Below are 19,023 nucleotides of genomic sequence, written 5' to 3' on the forward strand. Positions count from 1 at the left end.
CCGCGGGGCCGCTGTGGTGCCGCCGCGCCGGGGGAGACGCTGTGGTGCCGCCGCAGGGGGGGGGGGGGGGGCGGTGCTGTGGCCCCGCCCCGCGCCCCGCCCCGCGCCGCGGCGGCAAGATGGCGGCGATGCGGCGGCGCCGGTAGCGACGGCCATGGAGGCGGACGGTGGCCCGCTGGGCCCGGGGGAGCGCTGGGCGCCGGTGGGCGCCGTGTCGGCGGCGGCGGCGGAAGAGGAGGCGGAGGAGGAGGAGGCAGAAGAGGCGGCGGCGGGCGGGTCGCCGCGGTCGGTGCCGCGGCTGCGGGCGGAGCGGCGGCGGCTGCACGGGGCGCTGCTGGCGCTGGCCTCGCACTTCGCGCAGGTGCAGTTCCGGCTGCGGCAGGTGGCGCGGGCCGGGCCCGCCGAGCAGCAGCGCCTGCTCCGCGACCTCGAGGACTTCGCCTTCCGCGGCTGCCCCGCGCCGCTGGCGCACGGCCTCGGCGAGGCCCCGGTGAGTGCGGCCGCGGGCGGCCCTGTGCCCCCCGGCCGGAGCGCGCTCCCGCCCCTCACGGCCCTCTGGGGGTCCCGTGCCCGCAGGGCGGCGGCGCTCGCCTAAGCCAGAGAGAGCACGGTCGCGTTTCAAACAGCGTAATTCGGTACCTTTCCCTCCCATGCTTTCCGCCTGCAGGGGCTGGTAAGTGCTTTCGACCTGCCTAGCGCTCCCGTCGCTGTACCGGTAACGCTCCCGTCGCTGTACCGGTAACGCTCTTTGCGGCTGCGCTCTGCGGGGGAAAGTCTGGTGGCTGAAGCAAGGAGGGGTTATTGCGGCCACTTCTCCCCGTGGCGGTGCTGGGGCTCCCTGCGTGGCAGGGCGGGCAGCGGGCTCCAGGAGCAGGGGTTGGAGGCAGGTCTGCGCAAGGTCCTGTCGTGTACGCCTGCGGGCCTCTGACTGCTTGCAGCCGGTTCCTGGGGGCGCATGTTTAAACCTTGCTTTCTGTGTTACTGCTTCGCTCTGAGATGTAGTAGTATCTCAGAAGCTCCTTGAAACATGACCATCGTTTTGCTGCTTAGATCAGTGCTCCCTGGATTTCAGCCCTATGGGACGGCACGTAGGGTGCAGGAGGTCCAAAGACATTCTTCCCTTGTAAGATGAGGTGATGTGACTGATACTTGCAGAGCCTTGATGTATAAGCAAATCTTTTTGTTAGGAATAGCACACAGTGTTTGCTAGTTAAGTGCATGAGCTGAAGCAAACAGTCCTTATACCATGATCCTGTCGTCTAGGCTTGGCTACGATGGTAAATGTTCACTCTTATTTGCCAAAAAACTTTGTTTCAGAGTGAGCGAGAGAAGCAGGAACGAACTGAGGTCCAGAAGGAAAAGCAGAGAGAGCTGATCCTGCAGCTAAAGACACAGCTGGATGACCTGGAGACATTTGCTTACCAAGAGGGCAACTATGATTCTCTGCCACAGTCTGTGGTTATGGAAAGACAGCGGGTAAAGCCCCTTATGTCCTTTTGCTGACGTCCTTTCTTAGCATTCATGAGCCCCTTATAGGCTGTAGGGCTTGGTCCTTACTTCTCTCTGGCAGCTGTAATACAGTATCAGTAGTTAGTCTGCATGCATAAGCCTGACACACATCTGTCACAAATTTCTGTGTGCAGCAAAGATTGGCCTGTTTCCAACATATGAATGGGTAAAGGAGTATTTTGGAGCTCATGGGCCACATAATGAGATTGTGCTGCTCACTGTAGTGTTTTGCAGATGATTATAGATGAATTAATAAAGAAGCTGGACATGGACTTGAATGAAGATATTGCGACTCTCTCTCCAGAGGAGCTGCGACAGCGTGTGGATGCTGCCATAGCACAAATTGTTAATCCAGCCAGGGTGAAGGAGCAGCTGGTGGAACAACTCAAGACACAAATAAGGGATCTTGAAATGTTCATCAACTTCATTCAGGGTCAGTGCTGAGTTATATTTAGACAAGCAAATGAAATTGCTTTGTAATTCCCTGACGTAGCTATGAGGTGGGAGGTCACAGATGTCAGAGAATGTAGGAAGGTTTTTTCGGTCATGGGGAAGTACAGATTTCTAACATGATGGTGAGGAGAACCTGAGACTGGCAGGGTGTAGAGAGGTTTAAGGGGATATTTACCTTAACACTTGGATTATGAAGCCTAAGTTCACAGCAGTGTGAAATAATAGTGTGGATTTCTTCTTCTAGATGAAGTTGGGAGCTCTGGTAAGGCAGAAGATGGACACTGTGAATGTTCAGGCAGAAAAGATGGCAGTGGCTCCTACAAACCAAATACACGATCTTCTGGAAATAGAGGTGGGCCCTGCTTGGCTCTGAGCTCTCAGTGCTGCTCCTCCTCCCATTCATTTGCTGTTCAGCTAGCATGAACTGGCACCTCGTCACTTTAGATTGCTTTGCTTTTTTTCTGGCTGCTGGGTTTCTACTCTTTCTAAATCCCACTGACAGAAGGTCTGTGTCCAGTTCCTTTCCCTTTCTCACATGGGATCATTAGAGTTCTCACCAAACCTGAATGTGTGGCATAGAGGGGTGGGATTGGTCCTCAGCTGAATCAGGAATAGAAGGGACTTCTGATAATTAGCACAAAATGCAGACAGATGGAGCAGCCTTGTCTTGCATGTGCTTTTGGCCTACATTGTAATGCTCTCTGAGTTCTTGGCTCTGTGAGCAGACGTGAGCTGGATGGATCCAGTGTTCCCTATAATTTGAGACTAGTTAGAGACAGAATGCTGTGCTGGATGGACTTCAGGCCTTACCCCGTGTGGCTATTCTTAATTTAGTAATGGTCTCAGGAGTAAGAGGATATTAACCTACTGAGACAAGGAGCTTCTTGAAAGTAGCCGGTGGTGTCCTCCAGCAAAGGCTTTGATTTGATTGCATGATACCACTGGAAAAGCTGGTGTGGGATTTCCTCCTTGTTGCAGGATTTAAGACAGAGCTGATTGCATGGCCCATTCTCAACAATGTTTTGTACTTTGTTTTCTGGTTGGCCTCAGTGCTGTGAAACTGGAAAAGGCAGCATCAGTTCTACTGCCAGCAACTCCTAAGGAGAAGCAGAATCTCTGGTGGAGGAGGAACGGACACTCGTATTCCTTTTGTGTGTATGAAAGAGCAGAGAGAAGTTGATTCCTTAATGAGAGCTTTTTTTTTTTTTTTTCCTCTTTTCTAACCTAATCAGTGAATCCAGAAGATGCCAGAAAGATGCGAGAAACAGGCCTGCACCTTATGCGTCGTATGCTTGCTGTGCTACAGATATTTGCTGTCAGTCAGTTCGGTTGTGCTACTGGTCAGATTCCTCGCACCCTCTGGCAGAAGGACCAAGCTAACAAGGACTATTCCCCCTTAATTAAGAAACTGGAGTTGTCTGTAGACCGGGTGAGGCAGCTAGCAACAAAACACCAGCAGGAAGATCACGTTATCAGTTACTCCAGCATGCAGGATATTCCCTTAGGAGGGAGAGATGAGCTGACTCTAGCTGTGCGGAAGGAGCTGACCATTGCTTTACGAGACCTGATGGCTCATGGGCTCTATGCCTCCTCTCAAGGAATGAGCTTGGTGTTGGCACCCATCGCGTGCTTAATTCCTGCGTTCACATCGTCGCCGCAGACCATGCACCCCTGGGAACTCTTTGTGAAGTATTACGATGCCAAGAACGGACAGGCCTTTGTGGAATCCCCGGCTCGCAAGCTCTCCCAGTCCTTTGCCTTGCCCGTGACAGGAGGAGTTGCTGTTACCCCCAAACAGAGCCTGCTGACAGCGATTCACACAGTCCTCACTGAGCATGATCCCTTCAAGCGCAGTGCAGACTCTGAACTGAAGGCCCTAGTGTGCATGGCACTAAATGAGCAGCGCTTGGTTTCCTGGATAAATTTGATCTGCAAATCTGGAGCTCTGGTACAATCTCACTACCAGCCATGGAGCTACATGGCAAACACGGGCTTTGAGAGTGCACTCAACATTCTCAGTCGCCTGAGCAACTTGAAGTTCAACCTCCCAGTTGACTTGGCTGTCCGGCAGCTGAAAAACATCAAAGATGCTTTTTGATGTATTTTTATTGTAGATCATCCACTTTCCTCAAGTAGGCAGCTGCTGGGCTCAAGAAGCCTGGCTTTTTTAAAAACCAGATTTGGCTCTTTGAAATTGATATTTGCTTTTTGGGTAATCTTACAGTGTCTTGATGCTGGAAATCTGTGTTTTACAAGGCTGCCAATGCAAAAATGCTGGAGGTTGGGGGCTGTAAAGCACCTCACCTTGCCCTATTTCTGAAGCTCTGAATAGCAAAATTGCTTCACTGATCAGCAGATGCCACTAAATGTTCGTGTATCGAGCTGGCTGCCTGGAATGTACCAGAAGCCTCTCCGAGGGAGAAGGCCCCTCAGAATACAGTGCAGCTAGCTCCCGTGCTGCATCTGCATGATCATTTCTTAAATCTGTGATCTAAACGATGCCACTGTGAGACACCTCTTGCAGGAAGAGTAAGGCAATCTGATGGATGCTTGGCAGCAGTGCGTTGGCTGCTTAGGCTTGATGGCTTGCCTGGGGGTGAGTGATTTGCTTTTCCCAACATGAATGTACAAGAAAATTGGGGGCAAATTCTGCTGAATCACAGGTGCTGTGCATATGTACCTTCTGAACTAGTGGCTCCAGAAGCCCACAGATATGGTGATGTTCTTCAGGCTGCCGGGTGATGGGACTGACATTCAAGTTGCTTTGTGCAAGAATCCCAGAGCTCCTTTTTGAAGCTCCTGTGCAAACATCAGGGTACCAGTAGCCTGGTGTTTTACAGGTGTGTTAATTGCTTTAGCAAATGTATATGTGGGACGAATCCTTTTCTGGTTACTGTGTTTCAATTTGTGTTAGATATCAGCCCTTGGTGCTGCAGGTGTGCTAGCTCACTCGGCTTTGTAATATTTATAATCAGTTTCAGGATTTTAATCTATCTGTAACGCTCGGTGGTGCAGACAGGCTCCCTCTGTGCGTCTGTGTAACGGCAGAGCTTTCTGCTGGGGGGGAGCTGCGTCGCGGCGACGGAGTCGAAATGAAGTGGAGAAAGCAGCTCGCTCACCCTCCGAGCGATACCCCGCCCGCAGCCGGGCCCCTCCCGTGCGGCGCCGCGGGCCGGGCCGCCCCTCGGTGTCGGCGACGGGCGTGAGAGGGCGTCGGGGACGGGGCGGGGGGGCGGGAGCGGCGTGCCGGGGCGGGAGGCGCCGGGGGCGGGGCGGTACTGCAGCCCGTTGCCCGGCAACGGGGGGCGGGGTGGTGTCTCGTCCCGCGCGTGCGCTGTTGGCTCTCCGCCGCGGAAGCGGAAGTGACGTGTGCGAGGTGAAAGGTCGCCGGAGCGCCGGGCCCTTCCTTTTCCTGTCTGGGCGCCATCGGCGGCGGAGCCTCGGTGAGTGGCGGCGCATCCGCCGCCATCGGCGGGGGCGGCGGGCCGGGGGCGGCCGGGGGACGCGCGGCGGGCCGGGCCGGGCCCGGCCCTGACTGCGGCGTGCTGTCTCCGCAGAGATGGGGAAGTTCATGAAGCCGGGGAAGGTGGTGCTGGTGCTGGCCGGCCGCTACTCGGGGCGCAAGGCCGTCATCGTGAAGGTGAGTGCGGGGCGGGCGCCGCGGGGCAGCCCGGGGCGGCCCTGGCCGCGCGGCGGCCCGTGACCGTCGCGCTGTGTTGCAGAACATCGACGACGGCACGTCGGACCGGCCCTACAGCCACGCGCTGGTGGCCGGCATCGACCGCTACCCACGCAAGGTGACCGCTGCCATGGGCAAGAAGAAGATCGCCAAGAGGTCCAAGATCAAGTCCTTCGTGAAGGTGTACAACTACAACCACCTGATGCCCACCAGGTGAGCGCAGTCACGGGAGAGCCGCCAGCAGGACGGACACCTGAACTGCTGGTGCCACCACCTGATGAACGAGCGTGGGGCACAGGTTCTGCAGAAGCATGCTCTTGTTCGGTGGTGGTGGGTTTGAGGGACTGCAAAACCGGAATGAAGTGTTCATGAGTTCCCTAGGCGGTTAATACAGCCGTCTCTTACTGCAGCCATGCTTGCTTTCCATTAACTTGATCGTGGAACCTCACAGGTGAACTGTTGAAACAGTTATGGGAATTTGACAGTTGTAACAGAGCTGTCGTGACCCAGTAAGCTGTTTTTTTTTTTTCTTCTTCTTTTACCTTTCTTCTTGCAGCTTCTGCTGTTATGGGCCGCTAAGTACAAAATGCAGGACATCTGCTTGTCTTTTGTCAAGAATGCAGCTGTTTTCTTTATATACTGAATTAAATGTTTCTGGATGCTTCAGTGGCCTTGTGCTTTCCTGAATTAGGAAAATGTGAAGTGCTGTAGGATTTCTTAATCTGGTACTAGTATGTGCGTTTGACAGCTCTAGATTGTTCGTTGTGTTCTCCTTGCACCAGATGCCTTGACTGTTTCCAGCCTTGCTGCTCTCTTCTCCAGGTATTCCGTTGATATTCCTCTGGACAAAACAGTTGTCAACAAGGATGTGTTCAGGGACCCCGCACTAAAACGCAAAGCAAGGCGTGAAGCTAAGGTGAAATTTGAGGAAAGGTGAGTTGTCAGCTTGTTTTTTCAGTGGCAACAGTGCTCGTTCCTTGCTTTAGGACTCACGATTCTGGTGAAGTGCCAGGTGGACACTTCTGCCCCAACTTCCTTGAGTATATTTTTGGTTGAGTATCTGACTTCGTTGTACGTCCTGTGCTTGTTTACACAACTGTCCCCTCAGGAAATTAGACCCTATGGGCTGAAAGATTGTGTGTTTCACTGGGATTGGGATGCTCTGTAACAGCAGTGCACTTGTGTGGGCATCTCTGCCTGTGCTGCGGCCTCGTGGGGCTGTTCAGGTGCCGGATGATCTCTTGGCATCTTGTTGCCTTGAATTCACTGGTATCTGTCACTGGATTTAGCGTGATGGGACAGTGCTGACACTTTGCCCAGAAGTGTTTGTGGTTAATGTCTTCCCTTCTCAGCGGTCAGTTTGGAAACTCCTTCAGTGGAAGGAGTTGTGCCACCCCAGCAAAGAGCGGGGCTCTGTTGCTGACAGCCCAGGAGCACTCTGCGCAGGGACCCGCATGTTTTAAAGCGCACACGTGCTGGACATCTCTGCTCGTAAACGTAGGCTGTTCTTTGTCAGTGCAGCTTCTGAGGGGTGTGGAAACTCCTGTAGTTTGGGTGTCCTTCATGTGAAAGCTTAGTGAGAAAATCTGGAAGCTGCTATTAACTGCCGCTGGGCCTTTCAGCAGTAGTTTAACTAGCAAAGAGGGGTGAAGAGACAAGGTGAATTACTTCTGGGTAAGCAGAGCACTGAGTTATGCCTGTGTGGGAGGATAGGGACAGATAAGTGAATGTTTTGTGCTGTTCCCTTTTTGCTTGTTGGTACAGCGTGTCCTCTAATGCTCACACTCCTCTTTTTCAGATACAAGACCGGCAAGAATAAGTGGTTCTTCCAGAAGCTACGATTCTAAATTTGTTTCAAGGCTGCATCAATAAATGTTTACTTAAAAACCCTTTTGTTGTTTGTATAAGAAACATTGCTAGGCATTTTTCTTTGTGATAAAGACTTTCTTGCTTTGTGTTTCCTCCGAGTAGCTGCAAAGCAATTACAGTCCAGGCATGTTTAAAAGAATTTCATGGAGCATTATATGACCTGAAATAAGGGGGAACTGTCCTAGGGCAAACAATTGTCTCTCACTCCTCTGCAAAGCAGTGAAAGCCTTTTCTGGTGCTGAAATGTGGTGGTTTTACTGTTATTGCTACTTTTATTCCTGTCAGCATTTAAAAATCTTTCTTCAGTTAAGCCTGGGGGAAGAAGAGGAGTGTGAGAGTGTGAGTGGTTAATTCCAGATGTTCGTTCCTGCTGGTGCTGGTTCTCTGGGAAAGAGGGGCTTGTGCAGTGCAGGTGGGATGTTAAGTTGTTACCTGTGTGAATGTTCTGTATCGGGTAAGCGGCAGCTGCTCCAGATCCGAATGCCCAGCTGTGCTCACCTTCCAGATGTGTGTGTCCTGCGTGGGAGGGGAAGGCGTGATTGACCGAAGCGGGTCGTTTGGCCAAAGTTGTGCTGCGCTGCAGGATGTGGAACTGGGGGGCGGCCCGGGGCCCCCGGCAGCGCCCTCGCGCCAGGCCCGGGTGGCGCTCGCGGCCCGCGGGTCCCCGCGGCGGCCGGGCGGCGGTGAGGCCGGGGGCGGAGCCGCGGTGGAAGCGAAAGCGAAACGGCGCCGGCCGGAGCTACGGTCCGGGAGGCGGCCGCGCCGGACGGGTGGGTGAGCGGGGAGCCGCGGGGGGCAGCGGGGTGTCTCGGGCCGGCGGGCGCCGGGCGGGGTGCCGGGCTGTCCCTGGAGCACGGGAGCCCCGGGTGGGCCGCGGTGCTGTGCCGGGCTGCTCGGCTCTGCCCCTGAGCGCGGGGGCGGCCGGCCGCTCCCCAGGGCGATGGCCAGCAGCGGTGCCGCGGGCTGACACACCGATGCTTTCCTTCCTCAGGCCCAGGCGCTGCAGAAATGGACCCGGAGGAGGTAGTCGAAGCTCACCGTGGCATCGAGCCCCTGGGGGCCGTGGGGTGGGATGAGGATGCTTCTGGGGCAGGGCACGGGGTCCTGAGGCAGTGCCAAGAGGGAGCCCCAGGCCTGGTGCTGATGGGGAGGCGGCTGCACCGTGCGGATGGGTGGTCTTGGGGAGCAGCGGGTGGTGGGACAGGGCTGCTAACCCCTCCTGGCCCTCAGGAGTCCTTCATCCGGCTGTCCACACCTGTGGAAGTGGAGATGACCCCCGAGCAAGTCTGGCAGGAGATCGAGCATTGCAAGGTACGCCCAGGCCCAGGTGCAAAACCGCATGCCTTTCCAAGGCTGGAGCTGCCGCGCTTCCCGAGCCAGCCTCTTCCAGCACTTCGCTGTCTTCAGCATCAGCTCCGAAGCCTCCCTCTTACCTCCTCGCATGGCCACAGCAGCTGTCCTGCCCCAGCGAATGCGGCAGGCAGAATATTCCCATCTTCTTGGCGGTGGCTTTTCACATTATCCTACCTCCTTGCCAGGTCTCTGCATCTGGACTCTGACAGATTTCTGGGGTTTTTTTGTTTTCCCTTGGACTGTGAACTATCTGCTCCTGTATGAGCTAGAGACGTGTGTGCGTGTGTTGGGGGGGGGGGGGGGTGTTCATGGTTGCCTGTCCCGGAGTCTGGGGCTCTGCATGGGGGTAGCCTGCCTCCTTCCCAGCCAAGCAGGTGGGCCGGGTTGGACAGCCGGCGGGGATCGTGCAGTGTCGGCAGGATGCCTCACTGTGTCTGATGGTACCGCTCAGGAGCTTTGCAGTGCTCTGGAGCAAGACTGCGTGGAGCTGCAAAGAGCCAAGGAAGCTGCAGAGCAGAGGACACGAGAGCTGTGGAAAGAGGGCGAATACCTTCACAAACGTCTCGAGCAACAAATGTCTCTGAGCAGGGTCCACGCAGCATCCTGCCAGGTCAGTGGTTGGAGGAGTTGTCTGGGGCTTGGAAAAGTGGCAGGGGATGGCCCAGCCGCACCACTCACCTCACTGCTCTGAGACAACTTTGCTCTGGACCACGTGGAGGTCTCACGGACCATCACAACAGGCTTGTGCTGAGCAATGGGCTCGTGCTGTGGTGGGTGGGAGCAGTGGCCACAGTCAGGAGCAAGGAACAGCAGCAGGGCCGCAGTGGTCCAGAGCAGGAGTAAGGGATATATGGGGGTGGGGGGGGCACATCAAAGAGCAGTGCTCTGCTTCAATCAGGAGTAACGCTGAACCCCCTCACTTCCCTCCCGATGGTTCCCTTAGTGCTCATCATGTCTTTCCTTCCGGGAGAGCATTTGTTTAGCAAAGGAGAAGAGGAGCAGGCTGAGGCAGGAGAAGCAGATGCTGGAAGAGAGACTGGAAGAAGTGAAGAGGAGGGGCCTCACGGAGGATCTGGCGACGGTAATTTGGGGGTGGTGGTGGGACACACCTGACTCCGCACACGGCCACTCGTGTCTGCTCTGAGGGGGGGCAGCCTGGCTAAGGGCGGTGCTGGCAGGGCTGCAGGTGACTGCAGCTGGGCACGAGGACGACTGGCCCAGCTTCTGCGAGCAGGTGGGATCAAAGTGCCAGGTGGCTTTGGGACCCTGGGCACTGCCAAACCCTAGGAGAGCCTCTGCTACGGGTTTCCAGCTGTTTATTCTGAGCCACGAGCTTGTTCCTCGTGTGTGGCTTGGCAGGGGCAGGCCCTGTGCAGGGTCAGGTCACCTGCAGGCACTCTCTGTGTATGCTACCCTAGCTTCTGCCCTCCCTGCCGGAGAAGAAAATGGTGTTTAAGGGCCAGGTGACGGACAAGGAGGACGTGAGCACGCTGATGCTCAAGCCGCAGATCCGCTCCCCGCTGCTGGGTGGCTCAGCCCTCATCACCTTCGAGAAGCCAGAGGGTGAGAGCTGGAGGGCAGCGCTGCCGCCGGCAGGTGCCCAGATCCGCGGGGTCTGCCCGCACCCCTCCCGGGCCGGCCTTGCGGCTCGCCCGGCCCCGGCCGGAGCACCGCAGCCCCAGCGCCCACGGGCACGGCTGGGCCCCTCTCCGACACCTTATCTGCCCTGTGTCCTGCCCCCCGCCCGCTGATCCCGGCACCGTGGGGCTTCCCCGGTTTGCAGTGGCCCAGGGGATCCTGGAGCTGAAGGAGCACGTCGTGGAGCTGAGCCACAGGGAAGAGCTGGACAAGTGCCGAGTGCGAGTGCGGGCAGAACCGGTGGAGCTGCTGCTGCCCTCTGCCCTGGAGGTACGGCCCGTGCTGCCCGGCTCCCGCGGCCCCGCGCTGCCCTGGCCGGCACGTTCCCCCCCCGCCGGCACGCCGACTGGCCCGTGCCCCCCTCCAGATCAGCCTGAGCCGGAGCTGCCGGCGGATCCTGGTGTCTGGCCTGCCCAGCCTGGGCCTCTCCGAGGAGATGCTGCGGGACAAGCTGGAGCTCTTCTTCAGCAAGACGAAGAACGGGGGCGGCGAGGTGGAGAGCCTGGAGTTCCTGGACGACGCTGGCCAGGTGGTGCTGAGCTTCGTGCAGGAAGGAGGTGCGTGGGATGCGCCGGGCCGCCAGCAAGGGGGGAACCTGGCCAGCTCCTGGGGCCGTGCACGTCCGGGGATGGGCATGGGCATGGCAGAGCGAGCTGGGGCTGCTCTCAGGGGCCGTGCCAGGAATTTAACCTCTGCTGGAGCTCAGCAGCGGCCGGGGCTGCTCAGGGCTTTCCTCTCCTCCTGCAGTGGCGGAGCAGCTAATAGCTAGAGGACACATCCAGTTCCCTATCAGAAAAACAAAATATGAGCTCAAAATATCACCCTACATGAGTGGAGACATCACCAGCCTGCAGGTAAGGACACAAGCCCTGGAGCAAAACAGCACCCTGCCAGCTCAGAGAGCCCAGCAAGGGCCGGGGGCTCCCGAAGGGCTTCCCACCCCCCCAGCCCATCAGCAGCAAGCCAGAGGCTGCTGGCGGCCTCACCCCGTGCTCCCCAAAATCAGAGTAGCTGCCAAACCCTCTCCAGAAAACGCCCCTGGAAAGGGAACTTTTTCCCTGTGTGACGCTTTGCGCACGTGGTGCCAGGCCTCGCGCAGCTCCCCTCCTCTGCCCTTGCCAGCTGCAGCCGTCCCGCTGTGCCAGGACCGTCCGTCTCTCGGGGATCCCGGATGTGCTGGACGAAGAGCTCATGAGGGATGCCCTGGAGATTCACTTCCAGAAGAGCAGCCGCGGCGGGGGGGAGGTGGATGCCCTCAGCTACGTCCCGGAGGGGCGACAGGCTGTGGCCGTGTTTGGGGAGGACGTGGGTTAGTCCTCGCCAAGGCCACCCGGAAGGGCCCCGTCCCGCCGGCTGCTGCCGTGCCGCGGTCGCTGGCCCACGGGCCCTGCGCGGGAATAAAGCTCTTGCGGGGCAGCGCGGTGTCACCGCTGTGCGGGGCGGGCGGGCGCGGGGCAGGAGCCGGGACCGCAGCCCCGCGTGAGCGGGGACGGGGATGGGGACCGTGCGAGCGTGGGCCGAGCCGGCCCCGTGCGGGCGAGGGCAGGGGGAGCGGCGGGGTCGGGGCACCCCCAGGGGCCAGGTCAGGCCGGCCGGGCCCCACGGCGCCTGCTCCTTGCTCAGCCATGCCAGCAGGGCTCCTACTGGGATGCCGAGCCGAGCCGAGCCGAGCCGAGCCGAGCCGAGCCGTCATGCTGAGCCGAGCCGAGCCGAGCTGAGCTGAGCCGTGCCAAGCTGAGCCGTGCCAAGCTGAGCCGAGCCGAGCCGAGCTGAGCTGAGCCGTGCCAAGCTGAGCCGTGCCAAGCTGAGCTGTGCCAAGCTGAGCCGAGCCGAACCGAGCTGAGCTGGGCCGAGCTGAGGCGGGCCGAGCTGAGCCGTCGTGCTGAGCCGAGCGGAGCCGAGCGGAGCCGAGCCGTCGTGCTGAGCCGAGCCGAGCGGAGCCGTTCTGCGATGAGCCGAGCCGAGCCGAGCCGCCCCGGGGGCGGTGCAGGGCCGCGGCAGCCCGGGCGGGGCGGCTCCGGTTTCGCTTTCGTTTCTGCGGGCGGCGGCGGGGCCGGAGCGGAGCGGGGCGGCGGCAGGTAGCGGCGGGGCGGGGACGGGCCCGGCCAAGGCGAGGGGGCACCGGGGACAGGGCGGGGAGCGGCCCGGGGTCCCCTGGGGCTGCCGCACCGCGGCGAGGGGCCCGGCCGCCTCCTCGGGGCCGGGGCCGGGCCAGGCCAGGCGCCGTGAGCTCGCGGCCCGGCGGCCCCGGCCTCCCCCCGCGGCCTCCCCCGGCCTCCCGCGACTCGGTTCCCCCGGCCTCCCCCGGCCCGGCTCTCCCGGCCTCCCCCGGCCTCCCGGCGGCCCCCGCCTCCCCCGGCCCGGTTCCCCCGGCCCCCCGCGGCCTCCCCCGGTCTCCCCCCGCCCGGCTCTCCCGGCCTTCCCTGGCCTCCCCCGGCCTGGCGGCATGGCGGGCCGCACGGTGCGCGTGGGCGGCCTCCCCTCCGACCTGCCGCCCGACCGGGTGGCCGACAAGCTCACCATCCACTTCCTGCGCGCCCGCCACGGCGGCGGGGAGATCGCCGACGTCCAGGTGCTGCCCGGCGCCCCGGCCCTCGCCCTCGTCACCTTCGAGGAGGCGGCAGGTGAGACGCGCGGGGAGCGGGCGACGCCGTGGCCCCGGCCCGGCCCGAGGCTGACGGCTGCCGCTTTCCCCGCGCAGTGGCCCGGCGGGTGCTGGAGGCCGAGGAGCACGTGCTGTCCGTCGGCGGGAAGCGCTACCCCCTGGAAGTGTCCGCGCACGCCCCGGAGCTGAGCCCCGACCAGGTAGCCAGGAGCCGCGGCCCGGCCCGTGCCAGCACACGCAGGCGGGAAGGGAGGCCGCGTGCCTGCCTTCCCTCCTAACGGGATTTAGAGCAAATTCATTTTCATTCATATTCAAATGAGGATTTTTTTCCCTCGTGCTAATGACACAGGGACAGCCGAGCAGGCTTTGCACTCGGTTGTCTGGTATTTGTGCCTGTCAAAGCAAGGGAGAATAATAAGACTGGTGGGGAGCACTTTTCCCCAGCCCATCTGGTGGCCCATGGGGGAATTCTCTTAATGCCTCTGCCATGTCATTAGCTGGACTGGCAAAGCGTGTATTTTTCCTCTCTCTGTCTCTTTCTCTCTCTGCTGTGTCCCCCCCCGGCAAGGTTAGGAGATGCGCTGGTGCCCAAGAGGCACTGGTGAGTTCTTGCATCTTCCTCTGGTTGCAGGAGGGTGGGCAGTAGCCCTGTCTCATGTCTGCATGCTGAAAGCACAGGCATGGCGGGCAGCCAGGCTGGCACCGGCGACCTTTCCCCAGGTCTGTGGTGCCAGACTGCTTTGAGGACTACAGCCGGAGGACGGGAGAGCAAGAAAGCAACTGCATGTCAGATGCAGAAGGGATTGTATTTGTGTCAGAATAGTGGATTTCTTGGTTTTGGGCTGTTTGCACAGCTTGCAGCATGTGTAAGTGGGGCTGCATCTCTGTGCAGTTTGTGTAGAAGGTCCAGAGGCTGCTTGAGCTGGCCGGAGCTTTCTGTCCTGCCAGTGTTATGCTCCCACCTAAGCTGCAAAGCTGGATGCTGGGAGATGGAGGTGGCCGGTCATGTCATCTCTTGTCATAACAATGCAGAGACTGTGGCAAGTGCCAGGTGCATTTACCTCCCCTGTGCCTCGTTGTTGCTCCTCGCTTTCTCACCCCCCCCCCCCTTGCCCTGTTTCTGCAGATCTTCATACATGTTTACATGATAGTCGACTACGGGAAGCTTCCTGCTGGCAAAACCCTTCTGAGGAACTTGCATAAAGGCTACAGCAATGTGCAGATCAACTTTGACTCCAAGGACACACACTGCGTAGTCAAGGGACCATTCACTGAGCTGCAGGCCTTCAGCAGAGATCTGCTGGGCAGCCTGAACATCACGAGTCAACCAGTTGGAGAGATTCTCCTGCCAGGATCCAGCCATGTGGCTCAAGGCGCCAGGATCCACGAGCACCAGCAAGTGCCTGTCTCTGTCGAATCTGCGCCAAAGACAGCAAAACTGCCGCAGTGGGACCAGGTGTGTGAAAAGGCCGCTGAGGGCCCGTCACACCGGGGTCCAGTGGATGGGGAAGCCATGGAGCAGCTGGAGGACTTTTCTCTAGTGATGGACTCAGATATTTACTTGTACATGCAGAGGTTCTGTGCTCACGAGTACCATCGCGTGCTACGCCAGCATCATGTGGATGTGGTGGATGTTAGCAGCGATGGCGTCGTCATACTGTACCTCCAACCATCTGCAGGTGACTCTGGGGACATGGATGCCTTGGGACAGGCCCGCCTGGCCCTGCAGCAGCTCTACCAGCAGTTGGAAGTGAGCCTGCGCAAGGAGAAGATCGACAAGAGAGGACTGGGTGCGGACAGCCAGACACAGAGGGCTTTGTCACGTGAGCTGCAGAAACTCTATCCCCAGCTGCTCTGCCATGAGAATGAGAGGCAGCTTTTTCTTATTGGAAACCTGGTTGATGTTTCCCAGGCCAAGCAGTATCTTCGCGATTTCAGCACCAGAAGAAGGGCTGCGCACACAGTCAGCAAGCTCAGCAGCTCCCCACCCTCGCACCCGGTGACCTCCCACACCACAGAGGCGGCACTGCACAAGCCCAAAAGCCCCATGGACACCTCACCCTCAAGGCTGAGCCCAGGAAGGCTGGAGCTGAAAGGCGAGCCCAAGCTAGCTGCCAACTTCAGCACTCCGAAAGCTAACAGGTCTCAGGCCAGCCCAGGGCTTTTGCTGAATCAGGACCCTCCACTGAAGGGACAAGCACAGCTTTCTGGAAAGCACGTCTCAGAGAGCGATGCCCTCAGTCCAAGTGACCCAACAGCACGGAGCCAGCAGGAGCAGCCTCGTGTCACTACAACAGATGCGGTCTTGGGGTCAGCAGCAGGGTCTCAGCAGAAGGACTCCAAAGAATGGGACCGTGTGAAAGGAGGTGCCATGCTTATGGGACCCAAGACCCTGTCTCCCTTTGGGGGCAAAGAAAACAGCACTTCGCAGCATTCTGGGGACTCTAAAGGCTCAAGTCCCATCAAGCACCAACCCCTCACTAGCCTGTCTGGTACCTTTCAGTCCCTGAATCTCTTTGACACAAGGACCGCTTCCACTTTGGACTCCAAACCCTCTGAAGCTAAGGCCTCACTGCGACGCTCCAATAGCTTCTCCCTGCCAAAGTCAAAGGAAAGCAACAGGCCTCGAGACACTGTCAGGGCCGTCAGTGGAGGCAGTAGGGTGAGTGAAGAAATGAGTCTGGACGCTCTGCAGTGGTCTTACCTGAAAGATGTTTGCTGCTCTGCTATTGATGACCTGTGCGGGGATGGAGGTGTGCAGATCTCAGAGCATCGTGCTGGAGACTGCACTGTGCTGACATTGCAGTCAGAGGACAGGAACAAGCTTTGCAAGGCTAAACGGACGGTGGAAACTCTTGTGCAAAAGTGTCCTGAGCTCGTGTGTCAGAGTATGAGTTACTCGGAGCTTGCTATAGATGGGCCAGATGACCATGCCCTGAGCGAACTGTGCAGCCTCTTGCAAGGAAGTTCCCTCAAGGTTGGACTAAGCAAAGACAAGTACAAGCTTTATCTTGCCTGCCCCAAGGAGATGCTGTCAGGAGTGACGGAGGCCTTCCAGGTGTTTTCTTCCAGGAGACTGCATGCCCTGAAGGCTTCCTCTGTGTCTCCGGGCCCAGTGAGAGCTCTGAGCGCAGCGCCAAGTGCCATCCAACCAAGCAGAAGCCAGGATGCCACGCTGGGTGCAGCCCTTCCTGAAAGCCTGGAGTCCCTACAGCTGAGCCTGCAGCACCTGGACATTAATGATAAAGCAGCCCACTCAGTCGAGCTCAGGGCTTTCCAGCTGCAAGGGGCTGAGGAAATGAGAGCTCCCAGCCCTTGGCAGTTCCAGCAAGCACTGGGACAGGAGGAGGCCAATGACCATGCAGAAGGACACAGCCTTCTCAGCCCTGCCGGAGCAGATAACCAAAGTCCTGCTGGCCTGAGGGAGTCCCAAGAACTGCCGAAGACAAAACTGTCGACAGTGGAGCCTGACATCGCACGGCTAAAGCAGGTTTTGCCAGACAGATTCCAGCTTGCAAGACAGAAGAGCAGAGGAGGCCACAAGGAGGAGATGGGACCTCTGCAGTCACCAGCTCCTGCAGCAGACAGTGCTCCTCACTCCTTGCCCACCTGGCTCTACAGGACTGCCACCCCTGAGCTGCATCGGGCTGCAGCAGAGCAGTCACCCGCAGCAGAGCCCAGGGGCCCGGAAAGGGCCCTACTGCCGACCGGCAGGACCCATGTGGAGCAGGAGCCTGACCTCTCATCACTGCAGACCAGAGGGCCCAGCCTTGGACAGGAAACCTGCAAAACCCCTCTGTCTCGGTGTGATGCCTGCCAGGACTCGTGCGTGACATGTCAGGCACCCTGTGGCCATGCCTTGTGCAGGACGTGTTTTGCAGCAGACGGTACCCAGCCGGCTTGCTGCCGCTCCACCGCGGTTGCCCCAGGCCGCAAGCTCTCGGGGACGTTCAGGCTTTCCTCCCTGTCGCAGAGCCTGCCTGGCTACTATCGAGACCTAACACTTCAGGTTGTCTACAACATCCCTGATGGTGTGCAAGGGGTAGGTATCCAGCCGCAAGGGCCTTCCCCGTCCTGTTGCAGGCAATGAAACGTGTTTTGGGAATGTGGCTGGGGCAGGGGTCAGCTATAGCTCCATTCATCATATACAAAGTGACAGAGGTATTGCCTTGTGAAAGGCAAAATTTCTACACAGGGTTTGGGAGCAGCTTGCTGCATTTGAAGAGTGTATGAACTCCAGCTTTAATTCAAGGGAATATCAGCCCACAGGGCCACCAACTTCTGTGTATTTTCAAGCTGGGCAGAATCTCAGAAGCTGGATCTGAGGGTCCGCACTCAGGTTGTTGTTTAAAATGTTTTCCTCTCATTACAAGGTTGGTGACCCCTGCCCAGGACACCCTTACAAAGGGGGAACTTTCCATGCCTACCTGCCTGACAACAGGGAAGGGCAGAAGACAGCAGTGCTGCTGAAGAAAGCATTTGAGCATGGGCTAACGTTCCAGATCAAGTCCTTCGATGGAGCGGAAAGAGTGACATGGGGCCAGATCCCACACAAAACCTCCTGGAATGGAGGCAAGGCCAGGTATGGGTCAGCTAAATCAAAGCTTTCAGGTATTTCTTAGCAATGACAGGAGCAGAAACATGCACCTCAGCTTAACAAATCTGGGACCTGGGGCTCTTCCAGGCTCCCACGAGGGCAGAGTTGGTGCCTGCCTTTGGTCCATCTCGCAGGGCAGCTGCAGTGTGGCAGATCAGCCCTGGCACACTCCAGCTGAAGCTAAAGCCCTTACCCATCCCACGCTCCTCAGGCCCCCATGGAGCAAGAATTCTGGGCCCTGTTCACTTGCAGTTCTTCTGGCTTCTCCCGTGGCAGCTCCCTGCAGTCAGCTCCAGGTGCCCGCCGCAGCAGTGCAAACAGCAGTGCCAGCTGCTGCTTGTAGCTCCAGGGAACAGGACTTCCATGCTCACCCCTGTTACAAGGATAGGGCAAAAGTAAACTGTCATCCCCATTCCCCCGCCCCCAGCCAATGGTTTTGGTACCGTCACCAGCATTTACACCACTTCCCTCTCTGTCCCCACAGGAATGGCTATCCAGATGCCCAGTATCTCCATGAGGTTTGCACAGTCCTGAAGAAATTTGGTATCATGTAAGACTCCCTGTCTGAGCAGCTACATCCCATTCCTTCACTTCCCCTTCCTTCCCAGCTGCCATAACTGCAGCTCAAAGCTGATCGCTCAGGGAAAAATAGTTGTTTGTCCAGAGTTCCTTGCATCCCCCAAGGTAGCCAGAAATCCATACGTTAGTGACAGCAGCTCCTTCAGCCTCGAGTCCCCATTTGAATCTGAGCTTCACTGAAATGCCAGCTCCTACTGGATGCATGTCTTCACCAGCCAGTTAAACAGGGGCTGGTTTCGACACCGGATCCAGGCTGAGCCTCATGTGGCGCTCAACAGGGAGCCAATAACTCAAATCCAAGCAGGAGCCTGCTCGCAGCCCAGCCCCACCTTCTGCAATTCTGCTCCCCCTCTGGCTAATACAGGCAGGTTCCAGCCCAGCCACCTCCAGAGCCTGTGGCAAAGCTGAGCTGTCATTAATTTCAGCTGTTAACTTAGACATTTTATTCCTCAAGTAGACAGCCCCAAGCTACAGCCCCTCCCCAGCACCTGCTCTGGGGACAGCAGGAAGCCTTATGTTCTCTTGGAGGGAACATTAACAGGTTTCAGCTCCTAGGACAGCTGCCTCCCACAAGCATATACAGACATGGATTGTCTCAAAGTGAAGAAATGCAAATAAACAAGCTTTATTCTCCCCTTTCTAGTAGTGGTTGCTCATCCCTTGTCTTACAGTCACCCCGGGCACCTATTTCAATCTAGCCTGGCTACAGAGACACCCAGACACAGATTAAAGTGCAGAGGC

At 58.1% G+C, this 19,023-nt stretch overlaps 4 protein-coding genes across 5 annotated transcripts; all 4 read left to right on the forward strand.

The window, feature by feature from the left end:
- The first annotated feature begins 99 nt into the window (after positions 1-99).
- RUNDC1 (RUN domain containing 1) lies at positions 100-4,967 on the forward strand. The gene is made up of 5 exons (XM_026113554.2): positions 100-490; positions 1,318-1,476; positions 1,744-1,942; positions 2,207-2,314; positions 3,195-4,967. The coding sequence occupies exons 1-5, from the start codon at positions 155-157 to the stop codon at positions 4,058-4,060; spliced, it is 1,668 nt and encodes a 555-aa protein (XP_025969339.2). The 5' UTR covers positions 100-154; the 3' UTR covers positions 4,061-4,967.
- A 284-nt stretch (positions 4,968-5,251) lies between these two features.
- On the forward strand, positions 5,252-7,530 carry RPL27 (ribosomal protein L27). The gene is made up of 5 exons (XM_064524827.1): positions 5,252-5,405; positions 5,520-5,602; positions 5,685-5,854; positions 6,464-6,574; positions 7,440-7,530. Exons 2-5 carry the CDS (start codon positions 5,522-5,524, stop codon positions 7,486-7,488), a joined length of 411 nt encoding a protein of 136 aa, XP_064380897.1. The 5' UTR covers positions 5,252-5,405; positions 5,520-5,521; the 3' UTR covers positions 7,489-7,530.
- Positions 7,531-8,195: 665 nt separating this feature from the next.
- IFI35 (interferon induced protein 35) lies at positions 8,196-11,917 on the forward strand. Of its 2 annotated transcripts, none has more exons than XM_064524828.1 (10): positions 8,196-8,280; positions 8,502-8,533; positions 8,741-8,821; positions 9,315-9,473; positions 9,807-9,944; positions 10,282-10,426; positions 10,647-10,771; positions 10,869-11,058; positions 11,249-11,355; positions 11,624-11,917. In XM_064524828.1, exons 2-10 carry the CDS (start codon positions 8,519-8,521, stop codon positions 11,813-11,815), a joined length of 1,152 nt encoding a protein of 383 aa, XP_064380898.1. In that variant the 5' UTR covers positions 8,196-8,280; positions 8,502-8,518; the 3' UTR covers positions 11,816-11,917. The 2 variants fall into 2 exon arrangements, with proteins under 2 accessions (XP_064380898.1, XP_064380899.1); XM_064524829.1 differs by having other exon boundaries at positions 9,834-9,944.
- A 573-nt stretch (positions 11,918-12,490) lies between these two features.
- On the forward strand, positions 12,491-18,920 carry LOC112991226 (uncharacterized). Its single transcript, XM_026113561.2, has 5 exons — positions 12,491-13,125; positions 13,203-13,306; positions 14,233-17,148; positions 17,480-17,688; positions 18,188-18,920. The coding sequence occupies exons 1-5, from the start codon at positions 12,948-12,950 to the stop codon at positions 18,255-18,257; spliced, it is 3,477 nt and encodes a 1,158-aa protein (XP_025969346.2). The 5' UTR covers positions 12,491-12,947; the 3' UTR covers positions 18,258-18,920.
- Positions 18,921-19,023: the final 103 nt, after the last annotated feature.

Source organism: Dromaius novaehollandiae, chromosome 22, assembly GCF_036370855.1.
Source record: "Dromaius novaehollandiae isolate bDroNov1 chromosome 22, bDroNov1.hap1, whole genome shotgun sequence".
Taxonomy (NCBI): domain Eukaryota; kingdom Metazoa; phylum Chordata; class Aves; order Casuariiformes; family Dromaiidae; genus Dromaius; species Dromaius novaehollandiae.

Coding starts and splice junctions, on each gene's coding strand:
- RPL27 (XM_064524827.1), top strand. CDS start 5,522: ATGGGGAAGTTCATGAAGCCGGGGAAGGTGGTGCTGGTGCTGGCCGGC. Junction 5,855..6,463: donor AACCACCTGATGCCCACCAG/GTGAGCGCAGTC, acceptor TCTCTTCTCCAG/GTATTCCGTTGATATTCCTC. Junction 6,575..7,439: donor AAGGTGAAATTTGAGGAAAG/GTGAGTTGTCAG, acceptor CCTCTTTTTCAG/ATACAAGACCGGCAAGAATA.
- IFI35 (XM_064524828.1), top strand. Junction 9,474..9,806: donor TCCACGCAGCATCCTGCCAG/GTCAGTGGTTGG, acceptor TGGTTCCCTTAG/TGCTCATCATGTCTTTCCTT. Junction 11,059..11,248: donor GAGCTTCGTGCAGGAAGGAG/GTGCGTGGGATG, acceptor CTCCTCCTGCAG/TGGCGGAGCAGCTAATAGCT.
- RUNDC1 (XM_026113554.2), top strand. CDS start 155: ATGGAGGCGGACGGTGGCCCGCTGGGCCCGGGGGAGCGCTGGGCGCCG. Junction 491..1,317: donor ACGGCCTCGGCGAGGCCCCG/GTGAGTGCGGCC, acceptor ACTTTGTTTCAG/AGTGAGCGAGAGAAGCAGGA. Junction 2,315..3,194: donor ACGATCTTCTGGAAATAGAG/GTGGGCCCTGCT, acceptor TAACCTAATCAG/TGAATCCAGAAGATGCCAGA.
- LOC112991226 (XM_026113561.2), top strand. CDS start 12,948: ATGGCGGGCCGCACGGTGCGCGTGGGCGGCCTCCCCTCCGACCTGCCG. Junction 13,126..13,202: donor CACCTTCGAGGAGGCGGCAG/GTGAGACGCGCG, acceptor TTCCCCGCGCAG/TGGCCCGGCGGGTGCTGGAG. Junction 13,307..14,232: donor CGGAGCTGAGCCCCGACCAG/GTAGCCAGGAGC, acceptor CTGTTTCTGCAG/ATCTTCATACATGTTTACAT.